The sequence below is a fragment of the Rhinoderma darwinii genome, chromosome 2, assembly GCF_050947455.1.
Source record: "Rhinoderma darwinii isolate aRhiDar2 chromosome 2, aRhiDar2.hap1, whole genome shotgun sequence".
Taxonomy (NCBI): Eukaryota; Metazoa; Chordata; class Amphibia; order Anura; family Rhinodermatidae; genus Rhinoderma; species Rhinoderma darwinii.
Genome location: NC_134688.1, coordinates 315,101,181 through 315,121,393, shown reverse-complemented (window position 1 = coordinate 315,121,393; position 20,213 = coordinate 315,101,181). Strand labels below are relative to the sequence as shown.

The following is a 20,213-nucleotide window of genomic DNA, read 5'->3' as shown; positions in this document are numbered from 1 at the left end:
TATTGGTATGTTTTCGGGTGTGGGAGGAAACCTGTAAAAGTAGTAAAATTTAGAAAAAACTATATATTTGGTATCGCCATAATCGTATTGACCCACAGAATAAAGTTAACAAGTTGTCTTAATTGCACAGTGAATTCCGTAAAAATGGTGTGCAAAAAACCATGGAGGAATCACTGTTTTTTTTCATTTTCTACCCAACAAATATATTTTTTTCCCATTTCCTAGTACATTATATGGCAAAATAAATGGTGCTACAAAAAACTAGAACTCATCCCGCAAAAATCAAGCATAGTACCATATCGACGGAAAAATAAAGATGTTATGGCTTTTGGAAGGTGGGGAGGAAAAAACAAAAATCTGAAAAAGGGCTGCGACGGGAAGGGGTTAAAAAAACATTTCATGCAATATACTTCTACCTGTATTTTAATCCCTATGGTAATTCTTGTCATAATCCCACCCACAAGGTTGTGTATAAAAGTCTGATTCACCTGTATATTGCTGCTTGACAAAGGCTGCATTGAGAAGTTGAAACTTTGTACTGGTTTTTGCACTGATGGGAGAATAAACCTACCTTTTTTCTGACATCTGCTTGGAGTGCCGCCTGTCTTTTTTTACTTTTTGTTTGGACATTGTGGGATATACAAGTCACTTCCCTGGAGTATGGCACCCATTTAGGCCCGGAAAGCTTATCTTGTTCTGCTGTGCTGCCCATACTCTTTACCTTTGAATCTCTCATATTTTTCTTCGTATACAGTGAAGGAAATAAGTATTTGATCCCTTGCTGATTTTGTAAGTTTGCCCACTGTCAAAGACATGAACAGTCTAGAATTTTTAGGCTAGGTTAATTTTATCAGTGAGAGATAGATTATATATAAAAAAAAACAAAACTGAAAATCACAGTCAAAATGATATATATTTATTTGCATTGTACACAGAGAAATAAGTATTTGATCCCCTACCAACCATTAAGAGTTCAGCCTCCTCCAGACCAGTTACACCCTCCAAATCAACTTGGTGCCTGCATTAAAGACAGCTGTCTTAAATGGTCACCTGTATAAAAGACTCCTGTCCACAGACTCAATTAATCAGTCTGACTCTAACCTCTACAACATGGGCAAGACCAAAGAGCTTTCTAAGGGTGTCAGGGACAAGATCATAGACCTGCACAAGGCTGGAATGGGCTACAAAACCATAAGTAAGACGCTGGGTGAGAAGGAGACAACTGTTGGTGCAATAGTAAGAAAATGGAAGACATACAAAATGACTGTCAATCGACATCGATCTGGGGCTCCATGCAAAATCTCACCTCGTGGGGTATCCTTGATCCTGAGGAAGGTGAGAACTCAGGCGAAAACTACACGGGGGAACTTGTTAATGATCTCAAGGCAGCTGGGACCACAGTCACCAAGAAAACCATTGGTAACACATTACGCCGTAATGGATTAAAATCCTGCAGTGCACGCAAGGTCCCCCTGCTCAAGAAGGCACATGTACAGGCCCGTCTGAAGTTTGCAAATGAACATCTGGATGATTCTGAGAGTGATTGGGAGAAGGTGCTGTGGTCAGATGAGACTAAAATTGAGCTCTTTAGCATTAACTCAACTCGCCGTGTTTGGAGGTAGAGAAATGCTGCCTATGACCCAAAGAACACCGTCCCCACTGTCAAGCATGTAGGTGGAAACATTATGTTTTGGGGGTGTTTCTCTGCTAAGGGCACAGGACTACTTCACCGCATCAATGGGAGAATGGATGGAGCCATGTACCGTCAAATCCTGAGTGACAACCTCCTTCCCTCCACCAGGACATTAAAAATGGCTCGTGGCTGGGTCTTCCAGCACGACAATGACCCGAAACATACAGCCAAGGCAACAAAGGAGTGGCTCAAAAAGAAGCACATTAAGGTCATGGAGTGGCCTAGCCAGTCTCCAGACCTTAATCCCATCGAAAACTTATGGAGGGAGCTGAAGATCCGAGTTGCCAAGTGACAGCCTCGAAATCTTAATGATTTACAGATGATCTGCAAAGAGGAGTGGGCCAAAATTCCATCTAACATGTGTGCAAACCTCATCATCAACTACAAAAAACGTCTGACTGCTGTGCTTGCCAACAAGGGTTTTGCCACCAAGTATTAAGTCTTGTTTGCCAAAGGGATCAAATAGTTATTTCTCTGTGCACAATGCAAATAAATATATATAATTTTGACTATGTGATTTTCTGTTTTTTTTTAAATATATAATCTATCTCTCACTGGTAAAATTAACCTAGCCTAAAAATTCTAGACTGTTCATGTCTTTGACAGTGGGCAAACTTAAAAAATCATCAAGGGATCAAATACTTATTTCTTTCACTGCATAAACAGGGCCGCATCTACCATGAGGCGAGTTGAGCCTCTGGCCTCAGGCGGCACCCGAGGGGGCGGCATTACAGAGCTGCTGGCCGAGGTTCCCTCCACTTAGCAGCTGCAAGATGTGCTACCTCCTTAACCCCTTAAGGACGCAGCCTAGTTTGGGCCTTAAGGCTCAGAGCCCATTTTTCAAATCTGACATATTTCACTTTATGTGGTAATAACGTTGGAATGCTTAAACCTATCCAAGCGATTTTGAGATTGTTTTCTCGTGACACTTTGGGCTTCATGTTCGTGGTAAAATTTGGTCGATATATTCAGTCTTTATTTGTGAAAAATTGCAAAATTTAGAGAAAATTTACAAAAAATAGCATTTTTCAGAATTTAAATGCATCTGCTTGAAAAACAGACGGTTATACCACCCAAAATAGTTACTAGTTCACATTTCCCATATGTCTACTTTAGATTGGCATAGTTTTTTGAACATTATTTTATTTTTCTTGGACGTTACAAGGCTTAGAACATAAACAGCAATTTCTCATATTCTTAAGAAAATTTCAAAAACCTTTTTTTTAAGGTACCTGTTCAGTTCTGAAGTGGCTTTGAGGGGCCTATGTATTAGAACCCCCCATAAAACACCCCATTTTAAAAACTAGACCCCTCAAAGTATTCAAAACAGCATATAGAAAGTTTTTTAACCCTTCAGGCATTTCACAGGAATTAAAGCAAAGTGGAAATGAAATTTGCAAATTTCATTTTTTCTGCTAAATTTCAATTTTATTAATTTTTTTTCTGTAACAGAGAAGGTTTTACCAGAGAAATACTACTAAATATGTATTGTCCAGATTATGAAGTTTTTAGAAATGTCCCACATGTGGCCCTACTGCGCTCGTGGACTAAAACACAAGCCCCAGAAGCAAAGAAGCACCTAGTGCATTTTGAGGCCTCTTTTTTATTAGAATATATTTTAGGCAGCATGCAAGTTTTGTAGAGGTGTTGAGGTATCAAAACAATGGAAACCCACCAGAAGTGACCCCATTTTGGAAATTACACCACTCAAGGAATTCATTTATGGTTTTTGTTATCATTTTGATCGCACAGTTTTTTCACAGCACCTATTTGAATTGGGCTGTGAAATGAAAAAAATGATATTTTTTCCAATAAGATGTAATTTTTTATCAAAATTTCTTATTTTCACAGGGAACATACCCCATTTTGTTGCCCAATTTGTCCTTAGTGCGGCAATACCCCATTTGTGGTGATAAACTGCCGTTTGGGCCCATTGGAGGGCTCAGAAGGAAAGGAGCGCTATGTGTTTGTTGGAGTCCAGATTTTGCTGAATTGGTTTTCGGGTGCCATGTCGCATTTGCAGAGCCCCAGAGGTATCAAAGCAATGGAAACCCACCAGTAGTGACCCTATTTTGGAAACTACACCCCTCAAGGAATTCATTTATGGTTTTTGTTATCATTTTGACAGCACAGTTTTTTCACAGCACCTATTTGAATTGGGCTGTGAAATGAAAAAAATGATATTTTTTCCAATAAGATGTCATTTTTTATCAAAATTTCTTATTTTCACAAGGAACAACATACCCCATTTTGTTGCCCAATTTGTCCTTAGTGCGGCAATACCCCATTTCTGGTGATAAACTGCCGTTTGGGCCCATGGGAGGGCTCAGAAGGAAAGGACCACCATTTGGCCTACTGGAGCTTTTCTGGTGCTAAGTCATGTATGCAGAAGCCCCTGAGGTACCAGTACAGTTGAAACCCCCGAGAAGTGACCCCATTTTAAAAACTACACCCTTAAGGCATTCATCTAGAGGTGTAGTGAGCATTTTGACGCCACAGGTACTGTGTAAAAGATAATGCGCAGCAGATGGTGCAGAGTGAGATTTGCAATTTTATATATATATATATATATATATATGGCATGTCAGTGTCCGATATAGTGTGCCCAGCATGCGCCACCGGAGATATACACCCCTTAAATTGTAATGTGGGTTCTCCTGGGTACGGCAATACCCTACATGTGGCTGTTATCAGCTGCCTGGGCACACAGCACGGCTCAGAAGGGAAAGATGAGGGGGGTAAGCTGTGCGGAGTGCATCAGGGTAAATTAAAAATCAAGGGATGTATGATACATTTTAAAACAATCTTTTATACAGAGCCCTGGTTTTTCGGGACACGTGTCACATTGGTATATTGTGACTTTCCTTATCCCCCTGTTATAGCAGACTCTGCACCTCTTTTGACTCTTTCCCTTTCCACCGGTTTGGGGAACTTCTCCTGGAAAGTGTTGCCCTGGTACGATGCGTGTGGCCTCGCTTCCAGAAGTACTGGGTGCTTCCCCTTCCTGGTCCCTAAAGATTAGATCTTGAAATTCCAGGAAAGTTCCCCTCTGGCCTGCACATCGACGTAGCACGTACGCATTGTACAAAGCCATCTGTATGATGTGCCCGGCCAGCTTCTTATACCACACCGCATGGCGCTGTAGGGCTTCAGGACTTGATTTGACAAGTCCATCCCTCATATGTACCTATTGTAGTCCAGGATGCAGTCTGGTTTGGGGGTGGCCTTTCCTTCATATATCCTAAATCTGTAGGTATACCCGGATGCACTCTCGCACAGCTTATACATCTTCACGCCATACCTTGCCCTCTTACCCGGCAGGTACTGGCGGAATTGAACCCTCCCTTTAAAATGTACCAGGGACTCCTCAATAGAAATACACTTCTCGGGGGTGTATGCTTGGGAAAACCGGGCACTAAAACTGTCTAATAGGGGTCTCCGTTTATACAAACGGTCAAAACTGGGGTAATCTCGGGGTGGGCACGGCTCATTATTAGTATAATGTAAGAAGCGAAGTATTGCCTCATTTATTTATTTTTTTAGGTTCCAGTTCAGTTCTGAAGTTGCTTTGAGGGGCCCATATATTAGAAACCCCTATCAAACACCCCATTTTAGAAACTAGACCCCTCAAAGTATTCACAACAGCATTTAGAAAGTTTATGAACCCTTTAGGTGTTTCACAGAAATTTAGAGCAAAGTAGAGGTGAAATTAACTTTTTTTTTTTGTCAGAAAATCCCTTTTATACCATTTTTTTTAGAACACAAAAGGATTTATCAGAGAAATGCAACTCAATACTTATTGCCCAGATTCTGTAGTTTTGAGAAATATCCCACATGTGGCCCTAGTGCGGTAATGGGCTGAAGCACCGGCCTCCGAAGCAAAGGAGCACCTAGTGGATTATGAGACCTCTTTTTTATTAGGCACCATGTCCGGTTTGAAGAGGTCTTGTGGTGCCAAAACATTGGAAACCCCCCAAAAGTGACCCCATTTTGGAAACTAGACCCCTTGAGGAATCCATTGTAGTTTTCTTGGGGTGCATGTGGCTTTTTGATCAGTTTTTATTCTATTTTTAGGTGGCGTGGTGACTAAAAAACAGCAATTCTACTATTGTTTTTTTATTCAATTTTTTTTACAGCGTTCACCGTGCGCTATAAATGACATTCACTTTATTCTGCGGGGCGATACGATTACGGCGATACCCTAGGTTTATAGTTTTTTTTTATGTCTTATGGCGTTTGCACAATAAAATAAGTTTCGTAAACAATCATTCCCTTTTTGTGTTACCTTATTCTAAGAGCCAGAACGTTTTTATTTTTCAATCAATAAAGCCGTGCGAGGACTTATTTTTTGCGTAACGAACTGTAGTTTCGATCAGTACCATTTTTCGGTACATGCGACTTTTTGATCTCTTTTTATTCCATTTTTTGGGAGGTGAAGTGACCAAACAATTGTTATTGTGGTACGGTTTATTATTATTTTTTTTTACGGCGTTCACCGTGCGGGATAAATAACAAAATAATTTTGTAGTTCAGGTCGTTACGGACGCGGCGATACCAATTATGTATAGTTTATTTGTTTGTTTATATATTTTTATTAATAATAAATGACTGATAAGGTAAAAAGGGGGATTTTTACTTTTAAAACTTTTATTTTCTTATTTTTACACAACTTTTTTTGACTTTTTTTTTACTTTATTACTTTGTCCCACTAGGGGACTTGAGGGCAGGAGGCCCTGATCGCTATTCTAATACACTGCACTACATGCGTAGTGCAGTGTATTAGAACTGTCAGCTACTCACTGACAGCAAGCATAGTGGGTCCTGACGTTGTCAGGACCCACTAGGCTTCCGTCTATGGCATAGCCGGACGCCATTGTTTGGTGTCCGGTTGCCATAGTCACCATCGCCGGCCGCTATCGTGTAGCAGGCCGGCGATGGCGGATTAACCCCTAAGAAGCCGCGATCGCTATTGAACGCGGCTTCTGAGGGGTTAATTGGCGGGGGAGCTCCGCGATCGGTCCCGGCACATTGAGCAGTGATAGTCTGCTGTCGGAAACAGCAGCTATCACAGCTCATGAACGCGCCCCGCGCGAACGGCGCCGTGTTTACTCCATGACATACTATTATGTCATGGAGCGCGAACGATGCACTTACCATGACATAATAGTATGTCCTGGAGCGTTAAGGGGTTAAGAAAATCACTCCAGTGTCGCCTTAATAATCCACCCTAACGCCCCCCTGCTATCCACTCTCCTGTCGCCATTGTAATACAATCCTGCTCAGCGTCGGGACGGAGAGGAAGGCAGGAAGTTTGTCTGCTCTGCACTTGAAGGGAAATCTTGCCATGATGGACTTTCAAATGTAGTTAGTATATTCATTATTTGGACCTATCACCATTGTGTGGTAAATTTGGCACTCATTGTTCATACGCTATCATTTCGTGACCTACCTAAAAACGTACACATTTGTGAGTGTTGATCAATTTTGGAGTATTATTATATGCATGTGTGTATACCAAATCCCACTCTTCTCTTTTATACTATAATATTAGGAATATATATATATTTTTGTATTTGTGTCAGTATATACTGCTCCCAGGAATTGTATTCATACATATTAAACCTGCCGTGTCTCCCATTGTCCTACTACTCTGTTGATTTTAATTGTCTCAAGTGTATATGTAATGTTTGTGTATAGTGATGTACAACTGTTCTTATTTTTAATGGATTACTAATAAAGATATTTCTATTTTTGAAACTATGTTAATAGACATTAGCCGTATATTGAAGTAGTACCTAGTATCTATGTCAGATTGGTTTGTTATTACTGGGTATGTACCTTCTGTAATTTATAGGTTGTCAATATCTACAGGGGGCACTGTGTGTGGGACACCGTGTATGTTGCGATTACATTCATGGAAGCAGGGTATGGTGCGATTATATTTAGGGGTGTGTGTGTGTGCGTGCGTGTGTGTCACCATGAAAACTTTAATCTTCGTTTTTAGGTGCGCAAATGTTTGAAAAGTGAGAGGCTGTAGACATCCGAGTGGCAAACTGCAGAAATGGGCCATGACTGGGAGAATTCATCATAGAGGTCTGGACCTGATGGAGAAGAAAACAGAAAGAGAACGACTAGAATTTGAGAGGACATCACCTGTGAGTCACTCAATGTAAAGGTTTATACTGCCTCTAGTTAGAACTGTAGTCACTGTATGTTCAGCAGCAAGATGATGGGAGGTGTGATTTTTTGGGGGGGAAACACCAACTCCCAGAAAATCCTTACCTTTTGTTCGGGCCATGCTGGAAGCTGTAGTTTTAAGCCGTACAAACCTATATGGCTAAACTGAAGTTGCAAATGATCTCTGTACTGAGCTGTATTTGTGCTGGTAATTATATATATATATATATATATATATATATATATATATATAAATATAAATATATATATGTACGGAGCATGGTTCTGGTGCTGTATATATGTACGGAGCTTTGTTCTGGTGCTGTATTTAGAAAACACAGTTAATTTTTACTACCAGTCCCCTCCAAATTTCTTGAGTGCGACATTGCATGGGCACGCACTGTGCAGCAAGGTGTTTTCTGCCCGACTTCATCGCTGCACTGCATATGCCAGGTTGCATATGCAAGGCAACGGCGCAACCAAATGAGTTGGAGGAGGCCCTGTATATAAACCCCTCTCTTACTGCCACAAAACTCAATCAATCAGTAAATAGAGCGCCCCCCCACCTAAGTAATCTTTGCCGTTGGCTTACCAATGCACACTATTTGACCAATTTCCATTCCTTAGAAGGTTTTTAGAGATGGCTACTTGGTTATACCGTCGTTCTTTTATACCTCCTAAAAACGTATGAATTGACAACGGTGCGTTACCTCCCTCCACAGAGGTCGCACTACATATTTTCCAGCAGGGTATAAATACTCCTCTTAGCATTTTTGAGGAGTATTTTTAGACAAGGAGGAGTACGGAATCTGCTGTAATTCAAATTAATAAAATGTAGGCATACGGGAGGTTAAAAACTATTTATGCAGAGGAACATGAATTTAAACTTCTAATACTAAATAGGGAGTTCTAGTAATTCTAAACGTATTTTTTATTCTACACTGAACATACACTGTGAAATCTTACTTTTCTAAAGGCCTCCTTCACACAGAGTTTTTCTGCCGTTTTAAACCGCACCAAAAACTCTAGTAAAACGCTAACAGCTACCGTACTGTAAACACATTATATATAAATATTTAACTATGAATATATAATATTAATGAACATTAATGAATAAATGAACTAAGTAATATATAGGATTTTTTTTCCCTTCACACGTCATCAGGTATGGGTTTTAAAAGAACCTTTACATAAAGGCATTCCCTTTCAGTGGATTATTAGCACTCTTCTTTAATGTCCAAAGCTCAGAAAAACTATTAAAGGTGTGTACTTGAGAGATTTTCCTTTTTTACATGGTGCGGTATTTTAGCAATGGCAGCCAGGTGGAGAGGAACTAACAGCAGCACAGTATGAGAGCAGTGCGAGTACCCCTAAAAGACACAAGGTTGAGAATCACCTAGTATTTAGTATGTGTACAGGTATATTTGGTGGTAAAAGGTACAGGTCTTATTTGTTAAATTAAAAGCAAATTTACGAATAGGTATCATCATTGGAATTACCATTGATTGCCACAAATCTGGTCCACCGATCACAGCCAATAAGTGCATGGTAATTATGAAGATCTGCACTTCAGTCACATCAATTCTGATTGCATGCAAGAAGTCAAAAAGACAAAATATGTGATTATAACAGTTAATTCGAGAGAAGTTGATATTTGTTTATTCTGCTATTAAAACCTTAAAATGCTTATTAAATCAAATTTATATAAACTAAACAGCCAATTTAATAACATCCCATGTACACACTGTACTAGCATAAATGTATAAATGGAAATATGCTTTAAATGGCAGGACTAAATTTCAACAGATGAGCAAGCACAGAACAGAGTCACTAACCCTGTTAGGCCATGTCAAATGGGTGGTTTATTCTCAGAGTATTTATCTTACACAAAGAACACTATGGATATTCCTGCATATTGTAATTACTATAATGCAAATGTGTTCTTTAAAATGTAATGCAAATAATTACAGTATGATATAGCTTATCTATTTTCAGAGTGAATTCCGGAAAGAAAATCTGGCAAGTGTAGTAAAACAACGGAATCACAAATATAAAAGGTCTTCAAATATACTCAGTTTTGTTATATAGTAAAGGTCCTGTAATCTGGAACCCAATGGTCCTCAATTCCTAATCTGGACAAAAGCAATGTACATGTGTCCTATACATTGCACAAACTGTGAGGGAGAGAGAAATGTACAGACTTGAGTACCACAGTAAAGATACATGCAGTTCAGTTCAGTAGGGTTTGTAGACAGGGAAGGGATTTATTTATTTTTTCCTTCGGAGGGCTTACAAAAAATAAATATATATATATTATATATTTTAAAAAAAACTAAAAAAAATACATACATTCTGGAGAAAGTCTTAAATTGCAGTGTGTATGTCAGTATTTATATGTTCAGTAGATCTATCCCCTTATTCCAAGGTAACAGGTGTAGAGGTCTTGAAATGAATACTGGGTTGACTCCATGTACAACGATCAGAGCAGACAATTCTTGCTTCAGGGTCAGACAGTCCGTAGATGTTTGGACATGTGAGAAATGTCACAGATACGTTGACAATGTATTTAACACTAACTGCAATAAAACGTCAAGCTATCCTTATACGAATTTGACTGGATGAAACATTGCCGAGTCGAAGGCTGGGTTCACACGTCACAGTGAAACTACATTTTATGCCCCGGGTTTGCTGCGATCTGCAGCAATAAAAGAAACAAAAAAACTATTTTAAACGCAATGTGTGAACACAGCCTTAGGCCAAGGTCCTTAATAATTTTACTCTGGTCCCTCAACTGCAATTTTTCAAGGAAATAACAAAGTCTCCAAGTTACTGGACTCTACAGGGAAAGTTGCTAAAACAGCTTCCATTTCTTTGACATCACCCACAGCTCTGCAGAAATTGACTAAAGCTTTACCCCACACACTTCCTGCTCTGTCTGCCCCCTGTATTTACTCTAAAATAAACACTTAGTACTGAATTACAGGTCGACAAGCTACGCATTTCAACGCCGGACTGGCGTCTTCATCAGGCTAATAAAAATGTGGCAATTGACAGCAAGTTGAACGTTTTTGAACAAACAATTTTATCACTCACACATAAGGACTTCAAAATTAAAGAGATCTATAAAGATACAAAATGTTTGCAAATAAATACGTAAATAGATCAGTACATGATGAAAAAAATTGTCAGAACATCCTAGTTAAGTATGTGCAAATATTTCGTTATTTGCGAGAGAAAATATACAAAATGTAACAATATATATATATTACTCACCCAATTGGTGAAGGAAAGGCACGGTGCAGAGAAACACGATCCGAGTAAGAAAAGGATAAGACACAGGCGGCGCGGAGATAGCGTCCCTGGCGTCAAGGCAACCGCGAGCATACGGTGGCCGAGGAGGACCAAAAAGGATCATGGAACGCAAATTGACACGCAAGGGAAAAAGACGACAAGGATTATACTTGCATCAACAAAAGGATGGTATGGATAATAGCTCAGACCAGAGGTAGAAAAGCAAAAAGCCAAACCAGGTAAGTAAATTAAAGAGACTCTGTCACCACATTATAAGTGCCCTATCTCCTACATAATGAGATGGGCGCTATAATGTAGGTAACAGCAGTGCTTTTTATTTAGAAAAACTATATTTTTACCACGTTAGGAGCGATTTTAGCTTTATGCTAATTAGTTTCTTAATGCCCATGTTTTTACTTTAGACCAAGTGGGCGTTGTACAGAGGAGTGTATGACGCTGACCAATCAGCAACATACACTTCTCCATTAATTTACTCCGCGCATAGGGACACTGCGTTGTTCACTATGTGGGGTCTTATACTGACATATTAACGTTACTGAAGTGTTTAGACAGTGAATAGACATTCCTTCCAGCCAGGACGCGATGTCTATTCACAATCCCGGCACTTCGTTAACGTTTCTGTGGTACTTACAGCAGAGCAAGCGTAATCCCGCGATATCACGCTGTAAATGACAGGTTACAGCGAGATTACGCTTTGCTCTGCTGTAAGTACCACACAAACGTTAACGAAGTGCCGGGATTGTGAATAGACATCCCGTCCTGGCTGGAAAGAACGTCTAGTCACTGTCTAAATACTTCAGTAACGTTAATGTGTCAGTATAAGACAGCACATAGTGAACAACGCAGTGTCACTATGCGCTGACTAAATGAATGGAGAGAAGTGCATGACGCTGATTGGTCAGCGTCATACACTCCTCTGTACAACGCCCACTTGGTCTAAAGTAAAAACACGCACAGTTGGGCATTAGGAAAGTAATTAGCATAAAGCCAAAATCGCTCCTAACGTGGTAAAAATAGATGGTTTTTCTAAATAAAAAGCACTGCTGTTACCTACATTATAGCACCCATCTCCTTACGTAGGAGATAGGGCACTTATAATGTGGTGACAGACTCTTTAATTTGTTAACTATGCCAATATTGCATAGAAATAATGTAAGTCGGAATAATCATGAATGTCAAAAATATAAATAATGGATAATAAAAATATATATACGGTATATATAAAGTAAAAATAAAAAATAATTATTAAATGAAAGAAAATTGAAAAGGGCTATTTAGATAAGAAAATATAGAACATTTCGAGACAAAAATATAAAAAATTATGTGCATGGTCATTCAAACAATTGTGACCCTGCATCCCAATGGTTTGAATGACCTAACAGAGTCTGCATTGAAATAACATTACAACTTTACATTTCTAGTTTTAGTTGTGTTTATTGCCAATAATTCTGTATAATCCTTTTTCAGACCATTTTATCTTTTGTCCTATATTATATACCATACATTGTGGTTACTATTCATGCACATAATTTTTTATATTTTCGTCTCTAAATCTCTAGATTTTTAATTTTTAATGTTGAAGTCCTTATGTGTGAGTGATCAAATAATAATTGTTTATTGAAAAACTGTCAAACACAAATGTGATGTTCTTTTTGGGAATGTAATCACAGCTCTTTGACCCGCCTTTCTCGACTTTAAATACATAGCTAAATGAATTACTAATTTTTCAAACTGCTGTTAATTGCCACATTTTTATTAGCCTGATGAAGATGCCAGTCCGGCATTGAAACGTGTAGCTTGTCAACCTGTAATTCATTATATTATGTATTAAATCATGAACTTTTTTCATTTTTATATTGCCTATTAGCAGCTCCATGTGTGGTCTTTTTTTTCTCCCTCCTTATAGGTTTATCTTTGGCAAATCGATTTATTGTTGCTATTTTAGACCAGGCAACAGCTTTTAACTTTGTAGTGCACCTTTGTCACAGTGTTGTACCTGCCAGTACCAACATTTTAAGATGAGCACTTTTTATTAATCCATTTGCTTTCTCATACAAATGTAGGAGGAGACCGCTAAAACGGAGTAGAGAGCGCTCAGTATTAGGTGCAGAGTGTGTGCAGGGGCATGTGAGCAGGAAGTCTGTGAGATAAAGATTCAGCCAATAGCTGCAGAGCAGGAAGCAATGGCAGAGAAGCGGTTTTGGCAAATTCTCCTGCACAGTCCTCTAACCACGCCCAATGCTATCCAGCCTCCACCTTCACATAACATAAGTATTCTCCCACTGCTAAAAAAAAAAAAGATGGAGGTTGGACCCCTAAAAGATAAATATTCACCTCTTGTGCCACACTGAAAAAATGTCTGGGAATGTCTTGAAAGCACTGTAGAGAAATGGGAAGTGGATGCCCTTGGGTAATTCCATCCCTATAATCCAAACCTCAAAAATCTGTTAAATATTTTTAACAGTGGAAGGGACAACAGGTTAACTTTTAGCATTAGGTCTTCTTTTCTTTTTTTAAATGGGGTTGTTCAGGTAAACTTTTGTGCCTGATTTGACATTGCACACTTTGCGGTACAGTTGGCGAGGCAACGGTCTGTGTATGATACTCACTGGGCGTTGGATGGTTGTCACCGTGCAACTGCTAACAATATATACAATGGTCTATACTACAGAAGTTAGAATCTAAATATTTTTCTCCCATAAATTTAATTGTATGTTACACATTTTTGTATACATTTTAAATCAGTTGTGACAATTATTACATCACGCTGTTGTGAGAGAGTGTTTTCTACAGCCTGCACCACGGACACCAGGACAGGACATGCCAGAAGTACTGCATCAGGTGGGGGAGGAATGTACAACTGGACCAGGCAGCCAGGAATCGTGGTGAACTTCATGAAATGGTCACACTGGCAACAGTGTGAGAAAGGGCGTGGTGACAGCATAGGGACATGGGACTGACCTCCTGAGGCAACAGGACAACCGCTGAAACCTGGGACTGTCCAGTTGAATCCTAAACAGTTTGGAGGTCTGCCTACAGTGTACAGATTACCTTTGAAACTTGCATTTCAAGGATCAGAGTGATAGGACTAACAACCTTGGCATGTTAAATGACCCTATAAGAGCCATTTCACTAAATTATGAAAATTTGTCTGGAGTTTCATTTTTACTCCAACTTCTACTATGGACACCTTTTGTAGGCTTTTGTTTATTAAATGTTAGGTGTTCTTAAACCTTTTTTTAAATGGACTTCTATTAAAAATTTTCAAGCGTTTTTCTGATGAAGCTGCATCGTTCGCTATTAGCCGATTCAGTCAGTGAACAGACGGCTCGGTAGGGACCGTGTCCTGTGTGTCTTCACACATAGGATCACCATAATATCAATCCCATCTAAGTTGATCTTTTTTTCTTTTTCCGTCAATTAAGCTATGTGTTAGGCCTCATGCACACGACCGTAAAAACTCCCGTTATTACGGGTCGTAATTACGACCCGTAATAACGGGCTCATAGACTTCTATTGGCGACGGGTGCCTTCCCGTTTTCTCACGGGAAGGTGCCCGTGCCGTTGAAAAAGATAGAACATGTCCTATTTCAGGCCGTAATAACGGCACGGACAGTCCATAGAAGTCTATGGAGCTCTCGTAATGACGGGTGGCTACATATGTGCACCCGTCATTACGGCAGCGTTGCTAAGCGACGTCAGTAAATAGTCACTGTCCAGGGAGCTGAAAGAGTTAACGGATCGGCAGTAACTCTTTCAGCACCCTGGACAGTGACTACCGATCAGTATAAACCTGTAAAAAATAAAAATAAAAGACGTTCATACTTACCGACAACTTCCTGCTTCCTCCAGACCGGTCTCCCGCCCGTTGCCTTGGTGACGCGTCCCTCTCGACATCCGGTCCGACGTCCTGGATGACGTTTCAGGCCATGTGACCGCTGCAGCCAATCACAGGTCATCCAGGGATGTCGGGCTGGATGTGGAGAGGGACGCGTCACCAAGACAACGGCCGGGTAAGTATGAATTTCTTTAACTTTTATTACAGAAAAGGCTGTCCCTTCTCTCTATCCTGCACTGATAGAGAGAAGGGGCTGCCGATTAGTGCAGTGCTATTTTGCCACCAAAAACGTGCTCGTAAATACGGGTGGAATACGTGTGACACCGGACCCATATTTACGGGCACGGGTTCGTAAATACTGGTGCAAAACAGGTGGAATACGTGTGACACCGAACCCGTATTTACGCCAGTATTTACGGGTGGGAAAAAATACGGTCGTGTGCATGAGGCCTTAGGCTGGGTTCACACGACCTATTTTCAGACGTAAACGAGGCGTATTATGCCTCGTTTTACGTCTGAAAATAGGGCTGCAATACGTCGGCAAACATCTGCCCATTCATTTGAATTGGTTTGCCGACGTATTGTGCAGACGACCTGTAATTTACGCGTCGTCGTTTGACAGCTGTCAAACGACGACGCGTAAATGGACTGCCTCGGCAAAGAAGTACAGGGCACCTCTTTGCCACGTAATTTGAGCTGTTCTTCATTGAACTCAATGAAGCACAGCTCAAGATTTACCAGCGTCTCAGACGCCTCGCATAATACGAGGAGGAGCATTTACGTGTGAAACGAGGCAGCTGTAAACAGTCTGTCTTTTCACACGTAAATGCCTCTCATCGTGTGAACATACCCTAAAGGATCTGCCAGACAAAGCTTCTGTGTCGACGCCCGTGGGTAATCAGTCTGCACCTGCTCCTAAGTCTGAGAGAGTGACACGATCTTCTACCAGTGAGGCTGAGGAGTGGGAGAGCCTATCACAGCCTGGCCAGACGGAGCTAGCTCCTGCCCTCTGTCTATTTATACCTTCACTTCCTGCTCCTCCTTTGCCTGTGATTCTTTTCCGTTTCCTGGCTCTGCTGCTCCTGCTATGATTAGTGACCTTGCTTCATTTTTGACCCTGGCTTTACGGACTACGGTCCTGCTCTGCGATTTGTACCTCGTGCACTCCTGGTTTGACTCGGCTCGTTCACTACTCTTGTTGCTCACTGTGTTGCCGTGGGCAACTGCCCCATTTCCCTTAGCTTCTGTGTACCCTTGTCTGTTTGTCTGTCGTGCACTTATTGAGCGTAGGGACCGTTGCCCAGTTTTACGCCGTCGCCTAGGACGGGCCGTTGCAAGTAGGCAGGAACTGAGTGGCAGGTAGTTTAGGGCTCACCTGTCTGTCTCCCTACCCCGTCATTACACTATGTGAGGGATTGTTTTTTGCAGGTTGAGCTTTAGTTTTTGTTGGTGTCATATTGGGGCACATGAGTCTTTTTGATAACCTTTTATTACATTTTTTTGTGGGAGGCAAGGTGACCGAAGTTCTTTTGCCACTTTACTTTGTTTATTTACGGTGTTCGCCAAGCGGATTAGCTGATGGAGGGGCTACCCCCTCTTTTAAACAGCTTAGTTGACACGGTCGCTATTTACTACAGTATCTAAGAGGTTAAAATGCGAGCATTGGAGTTCTTTCCAAACCCTCCAACTGCAGAGGCGTCGGCTGTAAAAATCAGCCTGTGAGCCCACTCCATACTCACTCTTCTTAGGAGGGGTTGAAAGACCAAGCGATTGCAATCGTTTTCATTTTTCCACCATAACATTTAAACTTTTTTTTAACGTTTTTTGTGGGACAAGTTGTATTTTTCAAGGGTACTATTTTGGGATACATATAAATGTATTGATTTGCTTTACCAAAAATGTTTTCTGGGAAGATTTAAAAAAAACAAAACAACCCATATTAAGAAAAAAAAAAAAAAAACAGCAATTCCGCCATTATTTTTCTGCTTTTTTCTTTCTGCCGTTTACCTCATGATAAAAATAACAAGTTAACTTAAAGAGGCTCTGTCACCACATTATAAGTGCCCTATCTCCTACATAAGGAGATCGGCGCTATAATGCTGGTGACCGCAGTGCTTTTTATTTTTAAAAATGATCTATTTTTACCACTTTATTAGAGATTTTAGATTTCTGCTAATGAGTTGCTTAATGCCAAAGTGGACGTGTTTTTACTTTAGACCAAGTGGGCGTTGTACAGGAGTGTACGACGCTGACCAATCAGCGTCATACACTTCTCTCCATTCATTTAGGCAGCGAATAGGGATCCTTTTAGATCGCTATATGCTGTCTTATACTAACACATTAACAATACTGAAGTGTTTAGACAGTGAATAGACATTCCACGGGATGTCTATTCACAATCTCTGCACTTCGTTACTGTTTTTATGGTACTTACAGCAGAGCAAGCGTAATCTCGCGAGATTACGCTGTAGATGACAGGTTACAACGGGATTACGCTTGCTCTGCTGTAACTACCACAGAAACAGTAACGAAGTGCAGGGATTGTGACTAGACATCCCGTGGAATGTCTATTCACTGTCTAAACACTTCAGTATTGTTAATGTGTTAGTATAAGACAGCACATAGCGATATAAAAGGATACCTATGCGCTGCCTAACTGAATGGAGAGGAGTGTATGACGCTGATTGGTCAGCATCATACACTGCCCTGTACAACGCCCACTTGGTCTAAAGTAAAAACACGCCCACTTGGGCATTAAGCAACTCATTAGCATAAATGTAAAATCGCTAATAAAGTGGTGAAAACAGATAGTTTTTTTAAATAAAAAGCACTGCGGTCACCTACATTATAGCGCCGATCTCCTTATGTAGGAGATAGGGCACTTATAATGTGGTGACAGAGCCTCTTTAATTCTATGGGGCAGTGGGAATACAAAGATATTAGCTATGTTTTTTCTTTGTTTTAGTACTTTTGCACAATAAAAACATGTTTTGGCGTTGCCGCATTCGGAGAGCGATTACTTTATTTGTCCGTTGACATATGTATGATGGCTTGTTTTCTGCGGTTTTTGTTGGTGCCATTTTGAGGTACATCCAATTTATTGACTCATGTTTATAAACTTTTTCTTTTGGGAAATAGTTAAAATGAACCCAAGACAATCCAGTGTTTTGGTTTTTTTATGCCAAAAGTTAATAAGTTAACTTTATTCTAAGGGTCATTATGATTGCAGCTGTACCAAGTATATATATATTTTTTAGGGTGAACTACTTTTAAAAATGTAAAACATTTTATGAAAAAAGGGGTTACTTTATTTTTTGGGGAGATTATTTTATTAAAAAACGTCATAATTTTTTTTTTTCTATTCATGAAAAAAATTTAGGGCAACTAAACCAACTATCATTTGATCGATTATATAATGGAATCCAAAGTATTAAAAGCATTATTGCCAGTAAGTGTTAACACGCTGGAGGCATGACCTTGGGACCTTGGTTAGAAACCCAGCTGCTATGGTAACAGAGGTAGCGCTTTCAAATACCTTAAAGGCCGCCGTTACAATTGAATACAGCATCTAAGGGGTTAAATAGTCAGGATAGGCGTGATCTTAGATACCGGCAGTTGCGTCATTTTGACGAATATATCAGTCAGAGTGGTAACCAGCAATCACCTGTGACCGATATATCGCCGGTCAATAAGGGGTTAAAAATGATTTCATTTTGTCTGGAAAGAAGCAAATAAAATCCTTGAAATAGTTTAGTGTGCGTTGAAGTTCTGTTGTAAACATAATTGTGGGGGACGTCTAGACATTGCCAGCTAGCCTTAGCGAGCTTAGTGAGGAGAATCACAACAGGAAAGAGAGGTTGAACTTGATGGCCAAGTGCCTTTTTCAAACCCAAGTAACATATGCTCACTGGCATACAGATATGAGCAATGCTCGATAAGTTGCATACATGGCTGTGTTGTCAGAGCGCTGGACTCTGAAAACACAACATATGCTGCTCATTTCTCATTTTCAAAACGGCTTAATTTAGTAACGTGGTGAACAAGGCCCGGGAGGACCAAAGTGTTCTCTTATGATCTCATTAATCCTATTTTTTTTTTAAATAAATAGGTCAGTGTGATTAGTGTAACTTCTTAATTAGTTTTTATTACAAAAGCCATTTAAACTTTTGGATTAGGAGTTATGAACTTAGATGTGATAGTTCGCCGACACTGAACCCGCCAGGTCCGTGGTTTTGTATAGAGAATACAGAACAGCTGTATCTCCAAAAGTAAAACAAATTTTTAATAAAAACTAATTAAAAAGTTACACTAATCACGTTCTGATTAAAAAAAAAAAAAGAAAAAAGGCCACAAAAGGTGTTCATAGCTTTTAAATATTTAGCACTATTATGAAATTAAAACTTGTACTTATTTGAATCATTCCCTTCTACAAGTTCCTCCACTTCAAGAGGGCGGACTACTCTTTCTTCCATTCTATAGGACCTTACATTGTTAACTTTCTGGGGAAGCTGTTCTGGCCCCGTGGGCAGCTATTTTCATTCAAGTCTATGGGAGTTACAGAAACAAACTTGTCCACCACAATACGCTTCAGTGGGGGCCACTCAGATTTTAGTTGCTAAAAATCTTTAACGAAACATTTTAAAACAGAGTCGGTTACATCAATGGGCCTTTACTTGGTACATAAGATAATACCAATAAGTGAAAACTGGGAAGACTGGGGGGGGGGGGGGGGGGGGGTGGCATTACATTTTCTGCAACAGTTCTCTTTTGCAAGAAAGATTGCGAATTTTGTGCTGTTTCGCACTTTTTAAAATAGTGGGCAAAAGCTTAGCGAAGGGGCAGGACCACCCGCAGCCTGACACATTTACTTTAATTTACTATTTTTTACTTCAGAAACTGGCAGAAATTATAGCAGAAATCTACAGCAGCTCCTAGCTACTGTAGATTTCACTCTGTGACGCATGGACAGCCAGAGACGCGCCCCAATTTATAAACAAGTGCGCGCCCCTTAATAAACTAGGCTCGTTTTACTCCAGCGCTTTCATATTAAAACTAGCGTATGAAAAGCCAGTCTTAATAAATTCCACCCACTGTCTATGGCAGGGGTAAGCAACCTTCGTCTCTCCAGCTGTTGTGAAACTACAACTCCCAGCATGCACTAACAGCCAAAAGCCTTTATTATTTTAACCAAAG

General features: G+C 40.1%; 1 protein-coding gene across 2 annotated transcripts in view; it reads right to left on the bottom strand.

The window, feature by feature from the left end:
- The window catches only part of CEPT1 (choline/ethanolamine phosphotransferase 1), a 198,338-nt gene that overhangs the window by 79,596 nt on the left and 98,529 nt on the right, over positions 1–20,213 (bottom strand). For both annotated transcript variants that reach the window (XM_075853544.1, XM_075853545.1), the window contains exon 5: positions 9,370–9,454. In XM_075853544.1, the coding sequence (XP_075709659.1) occupies positions 9,370–9,454 (85 nt within the window). The remainder of the gene's footprint in view (positions 1–9,369; positions 9,455–20,213) is intronic.